The following is a 19,590-nucleotide window of genomic DNA, read 5'->3' as shown; positions in this document are numbered from 1 at the left end:
TACACAGGAGAGAAAGGTTGGAGTGAAAGGGAGGTCAGGCACAGATACATGTGGGAAACCTGGAGAACTGGCCTGGCAACTTCATTGGCCTCTTCTCCAACAAGGGCCACACAGTGAAAGATGGCCAGCGCTGTCTCTCAGGGAGGAACACCATGGAACCAAGGCACCATGGTGGGTGGACCATGGCTTTCTCATTCTTCCTGTGTAACTGTCCCACTGCCCAACCTTCACCATGTTCCTAGGGAATCTCTAGGCTTGGGCCTAGCCCTCACTGGGGCACTAGGTCTTCTCTCTTGTCCAGAAAGGAATTTCCCTAGTATCCTCTGAGGCCAAAGAGTGCCAAGGAGAGAGCAAGCAGCCTGTGGGAATGAAGCCTAGAAGAAAAGTTTTGGTGAAAGACATAGTAGTGATATTATAGAGAACAGATTGCACTAAACAAGAGGCAATGTTAGGTAGAGGTGACACTAAGCTCTCTTTGGCAGAATTGACAGAATTTTCTCATGGGCAAGAACATAGGCTGGATAGGTATCTGTTTGTAACATCTTGAGGCCCCAGCTTAATCCCTGCCTACCTCCACTTTCTCTTATCTCCCGTCAACCACTCTTACCTCTGGTAAGGGATGATTGGACCAGCCTGCTCTGCTCACCTTGCCCTTGTTGGCAGGTTAAAAAAGTTTGTGGTATATATATATATATATAGGACACTGGTTACTCCTCAGCTACTTCGAATGCCCACAAAGATCTGGTCTATATTGCAGAGTGAAGGGCTTTGAGTAAGCACCTACTTGTGGTACACCACAGGCTCTGGAGAAGAAGCCATCTTCTGTCTTGGCAGTACCACACTGCAGTCTGCAGCCTCAGTCCTGGGAAAGTCTTCAGGGTTTCAGAAACCAAAATGCCTATGCCCTTGCTGCAAGAGAAGGTATGCTTCCAAGATGTGTCTCTGCATGTTTGCTGCTCAGTTTGGGCTTGTTCCAAAGCAGTTGATGGGTAAGACAGTTGAGATTATCTTGGAAGACTCAGTCATATTTTTTTAGTTCCATGCTGCTTTCCAGGATTTGGAAATCAAAACTCTAATTTGGGAATGTATGTGTGCATATTTGTTTATTACTGACATAAATTAGCAGTAGGAGGGTGCTTCATTTTAACAAGTCCATGTATGCAAACAATCCTTTTTTCTTTTTTCCTTTTTCTCTCTTTTGTTTGTTTGTCATGGGGCTTGAACTCTGGGCCTGAGCTCTGTCCCTCAGCTCTTCAGCTCCAGGCTAGTGCTCTACCACTTTAGCCACAGCAACACTTTCGTTTTTTTCTGTTTATGTGGTATTGAGGAATCGAACCCAGGGTCTCATGCACGCGAGGCAAACACTCTACCACTGAGCCACCTTCCCAGCTCCTTAGTTTTTTTTTGCAAGCTGGTCTTGAACTCAGGGTCTGGATGCTGTCCCTGTGCTTTTGTGCTCACGGATAGCACTCTACCACTTGAGCCACAGATCTTCTTCCAATACTTTGGTGGTTAATTAGAGATGAGTCTCACAGACCTTCCTATACAGGCTAGTTTCAAACTGGATTCCTCAGATCTGTGTCCTCAGCAATAAGGATTGCAAATGTGAGCCAGCAGTACCTAGCTCAACTTTCAACTATCATAGCTACAGAAAATTTGTTATAGATCTAATTGACATTCATTGTTCACTGAATGGGGGTGATTTTCATTCCTCAAAACAGAAATGAAAACTGCATTTGAGCAACTGTGTAATCCTAAGTTTTATAAGGTAGGAATAAAAAAAATTTTAAATAACCTGATTCAATAGTGCCACAATAAACATAAGTATATAGGTAGCTCTTTGTACACTGATTTCATTTCTTTTGGATATGTACCCAGAATTGAGATAGCTGGATTCTATGGTAGTTCTTTTGTTAGTTTTTGTGGAAACATTCATACCACTTCCCATAGAGACTCTACTAACACACATTCCTATCAACATCATGAGAGTTCATTGTTCTCTGTATTCTCCCCAGTATTTATTTATTTCTGGTTGATATTTTGGTTGATAATTTATTATTTCTGATCATAGCTAATATTACCGGGAAGAAATGGAATCTCGATGTAGTTTTGATTTGCATCTCTCCAACAGGTAAAGATATTGAGAACTTTTTTCTTTTTTTTTTTTGTTGGTCATGGGGCTTGAACTTTGGGTCTGAATGCTGTCCCTGCACTCTTCAGCTCAAGGTGAACGCTCTACCACTTGAGCCACAGCACCACTTCTGAACTTTTTATACAAATTGCTCATTGGTAGTTTTGAAAAAGTATCCATTTAGATCATGTGACCATTTTTATTTCATTATTTGTTCTTTTATTGTTAAGTTTTGAGCTACTTATATATCCTAGCTATTAATCCTCTGAAACATTAATAAATGGAAAATGTTTCTCTTTCTGTAGGATTTATTATTACTTTGTTGGCTTTGTTCTGCTATATAGAAGCTTTTTAACTTGAAGCACACTCATTTATCAATTTGTTCTTTTGTTTCGGAGGTTGGAATACCATTCAGGAATCTTTGCTTGGACCAATATCATGAAGTATTTCCTTAATGAACTAACACTGGGCCTATTTCTAACTTTGTATAAAAAGCAATGCAAGCCAGGCACTGGTGGCCCACACCTGAAATCCTATCTACTCAGAAGGCTGAGATCTGAGGATCACTGCTCAAAATCATCTTGGCAAGAAAATGTCTGTAAGACTCTTATCTCCAATTAACCACCAGAAAACCAAAAGTGGTGTTACAGCTCAAAGTGGTAGAGTGCTAGCTTTGAGTGAAAAAGCTCAGGCACAGAGCCCAGGCCCTGAGTTCAAGCCCCATGACTGACAGAGAAAACAAGCCAAAAAACAAAACAAAAAATTGAGAGATAGGAATCTATCTTCAGTCTTTGGCATGTGGATATTCAGCTTTCTCAAAATGAATTACTGAAGTTTTCTTTTTACAAACCCATGCTTTTGGCTGTAGATGTGTGAGCTTACTCTCAGGTCTTCTATTCCATTCATCTAATGTTTTTTTTTTTGGTCGGCTGTGGGGGCTTGAACTCTGGGCCTGAGCGCTGTCCCTCAGCTCCTCAGCTCAAGGCGAGCGCTCTACCACTTGAGCTACAGCGCCACTTCCGGTTTTCTGGTGGTTTATTGGAGATAGGAGTCTCACGGTCTCTCCTGCCCGGGCTGGCTTTGAAGCGCGATCCTCAGATCTCAGCCTCCTGAGTAGCTAGGATTACAGGCGTGAGCCACCAGCGCCCCGGCCCATTCATCTAATGTTAACATGGCTCTGTAGCATACTTTAATTAGCTCTTTCTCTCTCTCCCTTCTCTTCCCCTGTATCTGAACAAGTATATTGAAAATGATGGCTCATAAAGCTTGAAAGTTGAGGTCAGGTAGAGCTGGTGGTCAGCATGGGCCAGGTCCTGGGTTCAATCCCCAGCACACCCAGAGAAGCCTGTAGATTAGCAGAAGCTTCTGAAATGATATTTTTCCTTATTGGGGATTGAATTGAGGGCTTCACATTCACTAGGACTCTAAAAAGTATTCCAACCAAATTTCCTATTTTTCTTTTTGAATGCTAGTCCTGGGGATTGAACTCAGGGCACTGTACCTGAGTATTTTTTGCTTAAAACTGGTGCTCTACAATTGAGCCAAAGTTCAACTTCCAGCTTTTTGATAGTTCATTGGAGATAAGAGTCCCACAGACTTTCCTGCCTAGGCTTCCTTTGATGCATCAGCTACCAATGTCACCTTCTGGAGCAGCTAAGGTAATAGGCATGAGCCACCTGCTCCTAGTATCTTACAAATTTAGATAGGCTTCTTTATTTTATTTTATTTTATTTTGTTTTGGAAGAGGTATAGCCCTGTATTGCATCACAGTCATGATCCTTCTGCTTTAGCCTTGTAGTGCTGAGATTACAGATGGGTGCCACCACTCCTATCCTGTAAGTTTTAAATGATAAGTCATTCTTAGTAGTCATTGCCTTATTGTTGTCACTGGTAAAGGGCTGGGGAAGTGTCAATGACAGATAGGGAGATCAAGATCTCAACCCAGTGTTTCCAGGTCTTAACCCTGTCAGAGAAAGAATTCAGAGATACAAGAAAGTAAGTAATTTAGAGAAAGAGCTTTTATTTTAAAGCAAAGTTCATACTCAAAAGAAGTTAAGTGTGGAGCTGGGTGCCAGTGGTTCACGCCTGTAACCCTAGCTACTCAGGAGGCTTAGCTCTGAGGATTGTGGTTTGAAGACTCTCTGGGTAGGAAAATCTGTGAGACTTCTTTTTTGTTTTGTTTTGTTTTGTTCTGATTGTGGGTCTTGAATCCTGGACCTGGGTGCTGTCCCTGAGTTTTTATGCTGATGGTTAGTGCCACTTCCAGATTTTTCTGTGTATGTGGTACTGAGGAATCAAACCCAGGGCTTCATGCATGGTAGGCAAGCACTCTACCACTGAGCCACCTTCCAAGTAAGCTATGAAACTCTTATCTCTACCAAACTACCAAAAAAGCAGGAAGTGGAGTTGTGGCTCAACTGATAGAACACTCACCTTGAACAAAAAAGCTAAGAGATAGTACCCAGGCCCTGAGTTCAAGGCTCAGCATAAACAATAAAAACAAAAAGAGGTAAATGTAGGTGTTTTCACCCTAAGTTGCACACTTTGGGGTTTTGGATAGCAGATCTTACTGTCAAGCTTACTAAAGGGGAGAAAGAAGGTGGGTTGTTGAGGAGAAGTAGAGAATTTCCAGAATGGGAGTGAGTAGCTTCCAAAATAGTCTATTTCCATTTTCTATTCCATAGGGCTTGTTTGTTTGTTGTCATTAGATAATTTTCAGATGTGTCATGGCTTCAGATACAGGATGTAAATTATAATGATGGCAATAATAAATGTTATTATAATAACAATGAGGACACATAGTGATCTTCCTTAGTTATCTTGGTTAAAGCTGGTTTGGGCAAGTTCTTGATTTTCTGTTTGAGTGGTCACATGATGTCCTGTTGAAAGGCAGCTCTTCTCTTTCAGAAGCTTTTTGTTACCATACAGTTGATTGATCAACGTCCTCTGGCCTCACTAATTATTGCATAAGTTTAGGGCAAAAGCCCAGGCTCCAGGGGTTCCAACAGAGTATACCATGATGCCTACCCAAATCACCAATCAAAGTCTAGTAGAAGAGAAGGGCAGAGAAAGGCAAGGGCAAAGAAAGGATTTTTAATCAATGTAGCAACATTGGGAAGAACAGATAAAGAGCTTCACAATCTACTGACAGGAACTTTTGAGATTTTATAGGAGAGGAAAACCAAGAGGATGTTTGTGTTGTACAAAACTGACAGAGAGGATAACCATAATTAGATCAATGGTGGGGTGGATCATCATCTTAATTTTGATTTTGCAAGGGAATCTGAAGAAACTAGTATCATTGTCACCACTTGAGAAGAACAATCTTGATGCCATAAGCTGATTATCCTGGTTCTGGTGTGCAGCCTCACTACTATAGGTAATGCTCTCATTCAGGGTAATTTCATTATGAGGTGATCTGTCCTGTGAGGCTTGCTGATGATGTTGGGGTAGTTTTGGTTCCTTGCCATGCAGCTGATGATCTGGCAATCTGTGGTTCCTAGATCCAAGATAACTATGGAAAAGAGTACTAAAGAGGGAAAATAAACATGCAAAATAGAGCTAAAGAGGAAAAAGGGAAATTGATCTGCCAGTAACTGATGCCCTCTTTCACTACTTCATCCTGTTTCAAAGAATCTTCCCACCTGCATGTCATACGGCAATTATCTGGGTTATCAGATTGCCTATTGCTGTGGCACACTGTTTCTATATAGGGTTTGATACTAGCTGTAGCTTCAGGCATCTTCTGGGGTCTTGGAACACATTTCCTGTGCATGAGGAAGTAGAGTAGTGTAAATGCCACTGATGCTAGTTTCTGCTTGTCCTAGTCAGATACCTGAGGTCTTCCTACAGGACCCAGTCCTGTGTCTGCCACAATTTCTGCTCTTGATGAGGACTTGTCAGCCACTTGAACACCTAAAAGGTCACATGATCTCTTATACCACAAACTAACCTTGGCATGAAGCCTGGAGTTCATAAGCTGGTGTGCAAACATGTATGTATGTGCAAACATGCATGTATGAGGTGCTGTGGATTCAACCCAAGGCCTGCCAGGCAAATGCTCTACCTCTGAACTATATCATGCATTTTCAGGGCACACTATCTCTGGATGCAAAGCAAAAAGCAAAACTAACATATGATGTGGTAAGTGAAATAATGAACAGAGTTCAACAGAAAGGAACTTATAACCCTTGAGGCTCACTGAGAAGAACAGGGCATCTCAGTGTGACCAACAGCCTATTCTGTATCTCTCAGCATTTCTTAAATGAAATCACTTCACTGTGTTTGCCTGAAGTTGTTTATCTAACAATTTACATGATTTACAACATATACTCTGTCCCACTTTGTATTTTTTAAAAGAATTCATGTGGGAAGTAGCTTGTCATTGAAAACGTGAATCTGAATTGTGAAGTGAGTTTATTTTTGTACAGCAGACTCTACCCACTGTTAACCAGAGTAGCCAAAGGAGCAAACTAAATTTTAGTAGACTAACAACAAATACAAGTATATAGAAATATATTAAATATTCTGTGTTTTTATTGGGACAATAATTTTTTGAGGTCAGGGAGCATGAGACAATACCTGAGTTTGTCCACAGGGCCTTGGTAGGGAGGTGTCCTACCACCTCAGGCGCTCCACCATTTGAGCCATGCCTCCAGCCCAGGCTTGTGTTGGATACAAATTATGTGCCAGGTAGAAATAAGACAGTATCTGAAGGTTAATTCACATTGTCATTATCAGAAACTACAGTAAAACATCTAGTATTTAGTTCAATAATACCTCCCATTTTTACTAGCAGAAGAGGCTGACGATGGTTCCATGACATACATTTTTAATAGAGTTTGTCTTTTACTATTCTGCAATGTTTGTCTTTGCACCTAATTTAAACATAATATTTTGATGAAAAAAAATGGCATAATCTTAGGTGCATAGGTTTGTATTTGGAAGTAACTTGAAGATTTTCAAATAGGTGAATATTGATGTTAAAAATTTTTTTAATCGGGGAGTAAATAAATGATGCAGGACTACCTAACCATCTCTTCCACACCTAACATATTTTAGGTAATTAAGAGTGCAAAAGTGTTTATCAACATTCATTCCAAGTGAAGTAAGTTATACTTTTGAACACTGTAAGAATTAGCAAAGAGTGACTATTTTTAATACCAGCCATATTTTATAATTTATGTAAATTGGATATTGTATTTGGGAGCAACTAGAGTGCCTGAGGCAGGAAATCCTTGGGCTTCCAGGAGTTTGTCAGTCTGGGCAACATAGACTTTTTTTGCAAAAGAGTGTTGGGGTAGAGCCCCTGCTTAGTGTACTCTACTCATCAAGAAAAAAAAAAAAAAAGGTTGTGTCTTTTTTTTCCTTTTTTGGTAGTGTTTAAGTCTCGTCAATCCAGTCAGTTCTTGGACAGAAAAAAAATGTTCCTAGGAGTTACGGTGTAACATTCTCAACTAACTTTGATAGCACATGTCAGTAAACAATTTGTACTTTCCTGCCCGGTGTTCGTTCACTATGCTGATGCAGAAGTACCATCAATTAATATTACATTCCTGAACTCTGAAGAGAAGCCTTTGAAATGTAGTTCTCCTAACTGGAATTGGGACACAGTAGGAGTTTTGATTCAGTGTCCATGAACTCCCGAGTTGATTTGCTTTTGCAAGCCCCAAATGGGCTGCTTACGGACCACCATTTCTAGGTTAGATGAGACAATGTTCTTGGCCCCACACATCATTCATTGAAAGTGGATAAACAGAGTTACACTCAGGGAACTAGTTCTTAAGGTCTTGCTGAGAATAGATCTTATCACTTAAGATTATAGCCTTAAGTCAATTTATGATCAGAAGCAGACTAGCCCAATTATGTCAACTTTTTAAATGGTGTAATAGCTATATCCCATTAAGACATATATACTGAGTGCAGGTGGCTCACACCTATAATCCTATCTTCTCAGGAGGCTGAGATCTGAGGAGGATCGTGGTTCAACGCCATCTGGGGCAGCAAAGTCTCTAAGACACATCTAATTGACCACTCAAAATTTGGATTTGGCACTGAGGTTCATAGTGGTAGAGTGCTAGCCTTCAGCAAAAAGAGCTCAGGGACAACACCCAGGCTCTGAGTTCAAGCCCCATGACTCACACACACACACACACACACACACACACACACACACACACACACACACACACACACACACACACACACACACACAAATCTCTTAATCACTGATTTTTGAGGAGGGTATTAGCATCACAGAAGTATTGAAAAGCCATGTAGGTGCTGAGGATTTGTTAGGGTTTCTTACTAGTAAGAGCTATAAATAAAATCAAAGCATATGCCTATGGATACTATTTTAGGATTGAGAGTATGTCCTTAACTTGCCAGTGTTCAGTGTTTTGAGAAGTATTGAGGTAGCTGATCCTTAATTATTCTGTTTTGTACTTCACAAGGAAGAGATTGTAAAGTCCATAAGCCTGAACTTTTATATGTAGTAAAACTTTAATAAACTCCTTTTAGTGTTTAAAAAATGTGGTAGGTTATATTTGTCTGCATTAAGGAAAAAACTGTTTTTATATGACTTACACTATGTTAAATTATTTACCAAGTTCTAGTGCTTTAAGAACACTACTTGAAAAGCAAAATAAAATTGGTTTATTATTATTTTTGATATTATGATCTCACATCAAGATGCTATAAGATGCTTGGGTTTTGTTTGTTTTTTGCCAGTCCTGGGGCTTGAACTACAGGGCCTGGCACTGTCCCTGAGCTTCTTATGCTCAAGGCTATCTCTCTACCACTTGAGCCACAGAACCACTTCGGGCTTTTTCTGTTTATATGGTAATGAGGAATCAAACCCAGAACTTCGTGCATGCTAGGCAAGCACTCTACCACTAAGCCACACTACCAGCCTTCATAGGATGCTGTTTTGTAAGGCAGGAAAATTCTGTTAGGCTGATGGGAATGCCCTGGAAATTCCCCTTTATGAAAAACTTTGAGGAATTAGACATTTACACCTTTAGAATGAATGATTGCTTTGGGAACTGGTCTGATCTGAAGGCTTGGCACAGGAATTTAGCCTAAAACAATGGCTTTCCATATACAAACATATCTTTCATTCTTCTTTCTTTTCTTTCCTTTTCTCCTTCCTTCCTTCCTCCCTCCCTCCCTCCCTCCTTTCCTCCCTCTCTCCCTCCCTCCCTCCTTCCTTCTTTCCTTCCTTCCTTTCTTCCTCCCTCTCTCCCTCCCTCCTTCCTTCCTTCCTTCCTTCTTTTCTTCCTCCCTCTCTCCCTCCCTCCTTCCTTCCTTCCTTCCTTCCTTCCTTCCTTCCTTCCTTCCTTCCTTCCTTTCCAGGGATCCCTACATTCTAAGTTTCCTGATTCAGGGTGACTTGTGGGCAAGGAAGACAGTTAAGAGCTTCAGAGTGCTTGATGTGCTGCCATCCCTTGGTAAAAATGTGAATTGCAGTGTGAACAGTTGATTCATCGACTTTTCTTTCCCAAAATTTAAAGATGCAATGAAGCAATCATTTGAGTTCTACCCCTTCATCTTGAGGTTTTACCACCATCTACCTGCACAATTTCAAGAGACTTCCTCTTTTAATCTTGTCACCGAAAGCACTAGGGCAAGGTTTATGCCTCTAATGTACCCTAACCACAGTGCAGCACAGAGCCCAGTGCTCCCAGTCACCTACCAGCCATCTGCTCTCTCCTCACACACTATGCTCTCTCCTTGTAGATTTCTGATTCCTCTACAACCACCATCACAGCACCTCTTTCTATGGACCTGCAGAATAAAAGAGAGAAGCTGAAGGAGATGGTCCTCCACTTAGTAGAAGACATCCGCCCTGAAATGAAAGAGGACATACATGACCCCACCTACCAGGATGAGCTGGGCCCCCCACCGAAGCTTGAGTATGTGTGGAGAAACGTCATCCTCATGGCTCTGCTGCACCTGGGAGCCCTCTATGGGCTCACCCTGGTTCCTGGCTGCAAGGCCTACACCTGGCTCTGGGGTAAGCAGCTCCCATCCTGAGCCAGTGCAGTGTTCTCTCTCTTGTTTCTTTCTTTGGTTCCTGGGAGGCTGGCTGAGCTGGAATAGAGCCTGATGCAATTGGGATCCACAGAGGACATCATCCCCTCTCAGTCTGGGTTTCCAGCCATTTGTCTTTGTTTCCAGGGAGGCTGACTAGTCTGGGAGCAGAGCCTAGTGTCTTCTCTCCGGAAGGCAGGAGGAGGAACAGTCCGGTGTGAAGGGATTAGTAGGTAGCTGTCGTGGATGGTAGTAATATCAGTCAGCAAGGAGGTGCCACCACCACCTGAGCCTTTTAGGTATTCTAGGTAGTAAGATTGATTCCTGGCTTTTGTCTTGGGAAATCCTTCCAGTTCCCAGGAGAAATACAACTAAGATTTTTGATTCTTAGGAAACAGTTTTGCTGACTACCAAGTAGAGGATAGCAACACATGTTTAGACTTTCTTTTTTGTTTAGATCATTTCATCATAGCCACTGAAGGAAACTTCAACTATAGAAAAAATTCGCTTGGGTATAGTTTCAGAGTTTGTGTATAGTTTAAGAGATGCAGAGGGACACTTATGTTCTTTTACTGGTATACTATGAGTTTCACTATGTATTATGAGCTGTAGCATAATGAATCAAGAGGAAGAATGGATTTCCTTCTCCACCCCTTCTTCCCAGGAGATTCTTCACAAACAGGCTCATCAGCTGCAAGACCCTTCCAGCAAGGAAATTCCCTGTAGGCATCAGTTCCTAGTTTGATCAATATGTGATTAGCTACCCTGGAAAATGTATAGGGATCATAATGCCACTCTAGCATTAAGGCTATGGTATCTACCTCTTTAATGTCTTCCTTGTGTGGATCTGCTGTGACTTTGGACAGAAATTGGTACACAGAGCTATAATGTTGTTTTATTCTACTCTTGATCAGGGCTTTTTGATGAGTGATTAGGTTGACAGAGTGTCTATGGTGAAATGTGGATTTCAAATTTCCTCAATAATTAAAAAAAAAGAAGGGTAGAGGTCTTAGCTTGGGCATTTTCTCCTCCCACCTGTAGACTTTAGGTGCTTTCCTTGTTTTATCCCAAAGGAAACTAAAAATTTTCAGATGTGGAGATGTTTTGTCCCTTTACTTTTGGAGCTGCTCAGCAGAGCCCTTCAGTCAGGGCTGAGAAATATTTCTTACATGATTGAGAGTCTGAAAGTAATACCGCCCCAGCCCACTTTTCAGGTCAGATCTACAAGATGTTCCTTCACCATCAGTGTAGGCATTGACAGTACTTCCTTGGTGACAGAAGATGAATATAAGTGACTTCAGCTGGGTACATGATAAATAATAAAACAGGCACCTAGTTCCTGAGTTCTGGTTCCAATTCTGCTGCTACTGGGCATTGCATGTTGTTTTAGAACAAACATATCTGCAGCATGAAACAAATGAACATGATTTCTTTGCTCTGAGCTGGGAGTTTGTACTTTTCCTGAATCTAGGCCCTTACTTCTTGATGATTATAGGGCTCTGAATTCACCATACTTCCCCTAATTACACGTGTAGTATTGTATGTGGGAAGATGGTATCAGTCACTACATGGCCTGGCCACATGTCACATGAGGTCTCAATCTCAGATCTGAAGAATTGTGGCCAGAACTTTTGTTAGGATAATACTAATGCTATAGCACTCCTGGGCATCATGAAGGAAGGGATAAGATGAAGGAGATAGCAGGAGAGGAGAGAAAGCTGTATGTATAGAAATCTCTTCTTGCTGCAGTATAGCAGGACAACTTATGAAGTATATGATGCCTTCCATGAAGTTCTATAACCATAGACAATCTATTGTTTCAATCTGTTCTCCCAACGTAAGTTATAAATTTTTAACCTAGGCCTCATCCTGTCCTCCTAGTGCCGCTGAACAAAGGGAATGGTGAGTATGCCAAAGAACCCCTTACCCACCAGAGATCATGTGTGGCACCTTCTGAACCTGAAAGCCTTCAGGATGGCAGAGAAGGCAACCCTAAGGTCCTCCAGAATTCCATTCTTGGGGTTCATCATCATCAGAGATAGATAACCTTGCTAGAAACATGGCTTCAATTCACTAGCCCTGTGACCCTAAATCATACAGCTCTCACTTCATCTGAACTGTGACATGGATAGTATTTACCCTGTTCAAGCTGCATGTTAAACATGAGAACGTTAACCATTTTTATAAAGCTTGAGCCATTAAGCAAACATGACTGTGTGGAGGGCCCCTCACGGGGGTGTAGTCCCTGCTATAATACTGAAAATTCTGTTGTACCAGTTGGCAAATCAAAATGTAAGGCACTTTCAATTGAGCAGTGTCTTAACTGCTCCCTGAACACTTCAGAAGTCAGGTGAAGGACAAAGGAGATAGAACTACATGGCTAAGGGCTGGGAAGGTGTCTCAGTGGTAGAGCGCTTGCCTTGCATGCCTGAGGCCCTGAGTTCGATTCCTCAGCACCACATAAGCAAAAAAGAAAAAAGCCGGAAGTAGCGCTGTGGCTCAAGTGGTAGAGTGCTAGCCTTGAGCTGAAGAGCTGAAGGACAGTGTCCAGGCCCAGAGTTCAGGCCCACGACTGGACCCAAAAAAAAAAAAAAGAACTACATGGCTAAGGTTTGACAATTACAAGTGATTGAGAGTCCTATTCCTTGGCTTGTCTTTATGCCTTCTTAGCTCCTTAGCTTATCTCTACTCTTGGGAGGAGAGGGTAAGTGATGAGCACAGATTTTCAAGTTGTAAAAGTTTAGAGCCCCAAGACTAAGGCATTCCTAGGGTTCAAGGTAAAGCAGATCTTCTCCTAAAGTCTAAAGAAGCTGACTCTGGCATCACAGGAGTGCTTTGACATGCCTCCCCTGGCTGTACTCCCATCAGGTGGTGACTCTCCTACTACTTTATCCTGGCAGCTTTTCTGTACTATGTAGTCAGTATCCTGGGCATCACAGCAGGGGCTCATCGCCTGTGGAGCCACCGGACCTACAAAGCACGGCTGCCTCTGAGGCTCTTCCTCATCATTGCCAACACCATGGCATTCCAGGTGAGCAGCTGGCAGGGCTCAGCTCTGTGTCTCCATCCTATCAACGATCCAGGATGGAGTGAAGGGGACTGGCACCTGGAGAGGAGTCCCAGCAGGTCAGACATGGCCTTTGCCAGTCTCATCTGGTCACTTCAACTGGAGTCACTGAGAAGGAAGTAGAGAGGAAAGGTTCACCAGGTATATGGTCATTTTCATCCAAGGCTATGTTTTATGAAACTGCATGGCCATTGTGGCCCTTCAGAATAGAAGACCATAGTATAAGAGCCAGGCCCCGACCTAGGCTTCTGGGGCAGTCAGTGAACACTAAACTTAAAGATGACTATTTTAGGATTCAAGATAATGGGATTAATAAGGATGTAGCACACAGTCATACTTGCTGATAACTAAGGTGAACACAGCCAGACACTTGGCTCATGCTTGTAACCCTAGTTATTCAAATAGGCTGACATCTAAGGATCAGTTTGAAGCCAGGTTGGGCAGGAATTTCTGTGAGACTCTTATCTCCAATTAACTACCAAAACCCTAGAAGTGGAACTGTGGCCCATGTAGCAGAGCAAAACAGCCTTGAGCAAAAAGCTAAAGGACAGCACCCCTAGACCCCACGTTTATGCTCCATGACAAGCTAATGTTTGCTCATGCATACACACATGTATACACACACACACACACACACACACACACGAATGAATACTTGTGTAGCAATGACTATGTACCCAGCACTAAGGTAAGAAAGCTGATAGAGATTAACTCATAAACTCTCTACTGAGGTCTTTGGAAGTCAATGGAACTGTTAGGCCTACTTTACAGATGATGAAACTGAGCCACTGAGAGGTGAGGTAGACTAGCCTTATAGTGATAACTAGAGATGCCATGCTGGCTAAGTCAAGTACTGAGATTGGTTCAGCCAACAAGATTTTCACAGAATGATTAAGATCATTAGAGAAAGGAACTCTCCTACCTATAGATGTTATGTGAGGAATAATTTAGAGAAGAGGAAAAACTGAACTCAAATTAGTCTGTACTGTTCTGACAAGATCTGAAGGGCTCACTATATTTGCCTAATCAACCTGCCTGCACAACCTCTCCTTGAGGTTCCCAATGTCCTTATGAGACAAAGGGAAGGAAGAGACATAGTGACAATTTTGGAGGGATGGATAGAGTCTCTAACAAGCCAAGAGAGCCTTTGGAAATGTGCTAATGGTCATGACTATATAGTTACTGTGTTGGGTACCTATCAGTGTGGAAAAGCATCAGGATGAAGCTTCTTGAAGCTTTATCCACAGAACAGCACCTTAGGGTCCATTCCATCTGGCTTGTACTCTGTGTTTGGGGATGTCACTCCCAGGAGTACCCTTCTCGTCATCCTAGCCTGATGAAGAATTACAGTTCTTGGCTAATAAAACTCTTTGGGTACTGCCATATAACCTTCAGGAAGCATCAGTGCTATTCCAGGGCTTGGGAACTTGAAGTTGATTTTCCACAATAGTGTCAGGAACAAATGCTGAGAAGACAGGCCCATATACCTTCTTTGCAGCCAAGGTCCTGGGAACTGTGATGCTGGGCTGAGAGTTCAAGGCCCTTGCAGACATCTGGGTGCTCCAATCCTCCCTACTGGGCATCTCTCCTAAGACCTAGTTTTCCTTCTGTCCCATTCAGAATGACGTGTATGAATGGGCCAGAGATCATCGCGTGCACCACAAGTTCACAGAAACTCATGCTGATCCTCACAATTCTCGCCGTGGCTTTTTCTTCTGTCACGTGGGTTGGCTGCTTGTGCGCAAACAGCCAGCTGTCAAAGAGAAAGGTGGTTTGCTGGATATGTCTGACCTCAAAGCTGAGAAACTGCTCATGTTCCAGAGGAGGTGAGGAAGGGAAGATAGCATTGGGGTGTGGCCTTGGAAATGTGGGATTTAGTGACACTACCTCTCTCTTAGGACATGTAACATACCTGAATAATTTCCTGATTCCATATTCAAAATTCCAAAATTGTCATTTTGACCATTTTTATGGTCTAAAAGCCCAAAGCCATGTTTTATTCTTCTGTTCCTTTCTCTCTGAGCTATTTTAATGAAACTAATTAAACACCACAAATTTCACTGAAGCAGGATAGTCAGAGACAGAAAAATGAATCTGTCTGACACTTTTCTTTTGAGTTTTTATCAGAGTAGGGTAAAGGGATAGGGCAAGTATCAAAAATGACCATTGTATAAAGGAGAATATTATCTGTACTGGGATGGTACAAAAGGAAAATAACTTGGCCAGTGAGGAAAATGAGGTCAAGGTGCATGAACAAAGTATGACTGAGCTGACCTACATAGAGAGACCATTATGAATATGGGTAGATAGTTCAAACAGAAAGAAAAACATGAGCTAACACATCAAGCAGGTACCTGAAACAGTTTTTCTGCATGTAGTTTACAATATGACAGGGAAAGGCAAGAAAGGTAGAGGACACTCTGGTAGAGTCTTTGATATGAATTTAGGATTAATTCAGGCATCAATGGGGAATCATAAAAGATTTTCCAGTCTCATGTGTCACAGTCAGGTATGCTTTGAAGAGGCCAATCTCAGACAAGTGTAAGTACCATTGAGGTAAAGAGATGAGAAATGGAAACACAAGACCGATGATAGGGAGGACTCAAACCAGGGAAGGAGTGACAGGATGGGGAAAGAGTTTGATATAGGACTGTCAGTGACATCAAAACAGAAGATGTGACTGAGGCATATAGGCAATTGATTCTCTTGCAATGTCAATGGCTTTTGTCTACATGGGACTGAAGAAAACAGGGCCTCCTAATAGAAAGACCTGCTGTGGTCACAGAAACTGAGTGTACTTCCTGAAAGAAAAGCAGAGCAAAAAACTATAAGGAGTGGTAACAGGAAATGAAGGCATGACATTTGCCATGCTTTCTGCCAATGACACTGATGAGCAAGAGAAAGGTGTCCAGAATTTGGCAGATGTGGCTGTGAGGGGACCCTGCCTGTTTGTTCAACATAACATGAGGTCTCATGGAAAGAAAGGAGTACTTGTGGGGTACTTATGGCTTGGGTCTGTAATCTTAGCTTCTCAGGAGGCTGAGATCAGAGGATAATGATTCAAAGTCATCCTGGGCAGGAAGTCTGTGAAGACTCTTATCTCCATTGACCCACCAAAAATCTGGAAGTGGAGCTATAGCTCCCGTGGAAGAGTGCTAGCTTTGAGCACAAAAGTTCATGGAGAATACCCACACCCTGACATCAAGCTCCAGAATCAGCACACACAAAAAGAAACTATACATTTAGAACCCGGGTATGACATTCTTCTCCTTGTCCTTTGCAGCCCTAATGAGGTGATCTTAGAACACTTATTTAACACATCCATTTCGCATTACTTAAAAAGTGAGAGGACAACTCTGTCTTCTCAAAAGGTTTTCTACCTATTCCCTTTGGCTTGATTGGCTCTGTATTCACAGTGTAGAGGGAATGCTGGGCCCAGCCCAGAAAGAATGAGTTATCTAGGTTGGTGTGAGAATCTTGTGTCCAAACTCTCACTGTGTGGTCTCTCATGTAGGTACTACAGCCCCAGTGTCCTGTTAATGTGCTTCATCCTGCCCACATTAGTACCCTGGTACTGTTGGGGTGAAACTTTTCAACACAGCTTGTATGTTGCTACTTTCCTGAGATACGCTGTAGTGCTTAATGTGACTTGGCTGGTGAACAGCGTTGCTCACCTCTATGGATATCGCCCTTATGACAAGAACATTGAGGGCCGTGAAAATGTCCTGATTTCACTGGGAACTCTGGGTAAGTCAGCAGTGTACAACATGACCACATTCAGTATTTGGTTAGGAGCTGGCAATATCAGCTAAGTCTGTATTTAAGATATTTTGTGCCCCTAATTTTTCACCACAAAACTAGTAGTTATAAATGGGCATGTACTTGCAAGCCATGAAACAAGTTTTATGCAAAACAGTGGAAAAATAACACTTTTACCGGTTCCAGGTTTCCAAATCCATTTCCAAATGGCATGCCTATTGAACAATTCTAAGCTTTCCATTCTCTGGTCTGGGCTACAGTCATGTTTTCGGCAGGTGATACATAAATAGAACAGTTGGGTCATTAGAGAGATCAATAAAAATCAGTATTTTATATTTACTGATTCTGTAATATAAGCTAGGTTGATACACTTCAAGTATGCTACTGTGAAAGTGTGTGTAATCTCCTTGTTATGATTTCATATGCTTCTCTTATCCCCTACCACTATTGGACATGTTCTAACTTTGAGTGTTTGAAATACATCACCTAGGCGTTATACTTCTTGGATTTACTTTTTATTTTTTGCCAGTCCTGGGGCTTGATCTTAGGACCTAAGATCTTAGGACCCTGAGATTCTTCAGCTCAAGGCTAGAGTTCCACCACTTGAGTCACTTCTGAACTATTCTCAGTAGTTTATTGGAGTTGAGAGTCTCATGGACTTTTCTGTACAGGCTGTCACTGAATCATGATCCTCAGATCTCAACCTCAGAGTGCTAAGATTACAGGCATGAGCCCCAGCACCCAGCTAGTTCTTATGTTTTTCTTAACAGAATAATTTGTACTAAGGTGTGACCAACATTATAAATAATTATAATGACTGTCCTCCAATTTCAACTGCCTTATGACAGGACTTCTAAAATGCCTACCTGTTTTCTACTTGGTCACTATTGCTACTCTCTTCTACTACTCATAGTGTGCTGTCCATGTTCTTTCTCTCTTTCTTTTTTCTTTCTTTACTTCTTTCTTTCTTTCCTTCTTTCTTTCCTTTCTTTCTTTCTTTCCTATTTTCTTTCTTTCCTTCTTTCTTTTTTTTTTTTTTTTTTGGTCCAGTCGTGGGGCCTGAACTCTGGGCCTGGGCACTGTCCCTCAGCTCTTCAGCTCAAGGCTAGCACTCTACCACTTGAGCCACAGCACCACTTCCGGCTTTTTGCTTATGTGGTGCTGAGGAATCGAACCCAGGGCCTCAGGCATGCAAAGCAAGCGCTCTACCACTGAGCCACCTTCCCAGCCCCTCCTTCTTTCTTTCTTTCCTTTCTTTCTTTCCTATTTTCTTTCTTTCCTTCCTTCTTTCCTTCCTTCTTTCTTTCTTTCTTTCTTTCTTTCTTTCTTTCTTTCTTTCTTTTCTTCTTTCCGTCTTTCCTTCCTTTTTTGATCACTCAGAGCCTAGGCACTTTCCTTGAGCTGTTTTGCTGAAGGGTAGTGGTCTTCTACCACTTTGAAACACAGTTCCACTTCTGGCTTTTGGGATGTTAATTGGAGAGGAGTCTCATTAACACAGGCTTTGAACCATGATCTTCTGGTCTCTGCCTCATGAGTAGCTAGGATTACAGGAATGAGCCACTAGCACTTGGCAACATCATCTATTAAGATGCTTCTTACAAAACATTCATCCCAAGAGTTTTAAGAACCTCTGAGGATGAAGTGAATCTCTCGGTGTTTTCACAGGAGTTCTGATTTATCAGCACCTCTCATCCCAGGCTAAAAGATCAGAAAATTAGAAGCATGAACAGCATACTATGGATCAGCAATGGTTGAGGAATCTCTATTCCCAATCTGGACCTCCTTTTCTCTGACTTCTGCCTGCTGTTCCCCAACCCCCTCCATCAACGCACCCCCTACCCTTACAGAGAGCATGGCCTCAGCGGGGAAAGTGTGTTGCTCACTCACCACTGTAGAACCTCTCGCCCTAGGTCCCTCCATTCCCCAACAAAACTTTTGCACATATGCACACAGCCTGTGAGATTTCAGGTCAGTACTACCAAATCTCTGACATTTTACAAGATATTTCCTATATTTTCTCAGAAGAACCTGCTTCTTTCTTTCTTTCTTTCTTTCTTTCTTTCTTTCTTTCTTTCTTTCTTTCTTTCTTTCTTTCTTTCTTTCTTTCTTTCTTTCTTTCTTTCTTTCTTTCTTTCTTTCTTTCTTTCTTTCTGTCGGTTGTGGGTCTTGAACTCTGGGCCTGAGCATTGTCCCTCAGCTCTTCACCTCAAGGTTAGTGCTCTACCACCTGAGCTACAGTGCCACTTCCAGTTTTCTGGTGGCTTATTGGAGATAAGAGTTTCATGGACTTTCCTGCCCGGGCTGGCTTTGAACCACGATCCTCAGATCTCAGCCTCCTGAATAGCTAGGATTACAGGCGTGAGTCACTGTCACCCGGCCCTGCTTCTTTCTTAATACTCTGAGAGAAAAGTTTTACCAAAAAACAAACAAACAAATAGACAAAAAAAACTCCCAATTCTGGAAATTTGAGTAGAAAATCTGAGTTCATTGCTAAGGATGCCACTGAGGGCATCTGTTCACTTTAGAGTGAAAGAACTGAGTTTGCCATACACTCAATAACAGCAAGATTCTCCAAGGTTCACAGGACCTGCTAGGTGAGAAA

General features: G+C 42.1%; 1 protein-coding gene across 1 annotated transcript in view; it reads left to right on the top strand.

Moving 5' to 3' along the window:
* Nucleotides 1-894: 894 nt before the first annotated feature.
* LOC138807729 (acyl-CoA desaturase 1-like) overlaps nt 895-19,590 on the top strand; it is a 30,425-nt gene continuing 11,729 nt past the window's right edge. The window contains exons 1-5 of the mRNA XM_069993523.1: nt 895-921; nt 9,869-10,145; nt 13,063-13,193; nt 14,850-15,055; nt 16,744-16,976. Coding sequence (XP_069849624.1) covers nt 895-921; nt 9,869-10,145; nt 13,063-13,193; nt 14,850-15,055; nt 16,744-16,976 — 874 coding nt within the window. The remainder of the gene's footprint in view (nt 922-9,868; nt 10,146-13,062; nt 13,194-14,849; nt 15,056-16,743; nt 16,977-19,590) is intronic.

The sequence above is a fragment of the Dipodomys merriami genome, unplaced genomic scaffold, assembly GCF_024711535.1.
Source record: "Dipodomys merriami isolate MVZ:Mamm:240054 unplaced genomic scaffold, mDipMer1.0.p SCAF_102, whole genome shotgun sequence".
Lineage (NCBI taxonomy): Eukaryota > Metazoa > Chordata > Mammalia > Rodentia > Heteromyidae > Dipodomys > Dipodomys merriami.
Note: the sequence above shows the minus strand (reverse complement) of the source record. Positions and strands in the feature narration are given on the sequence as shown.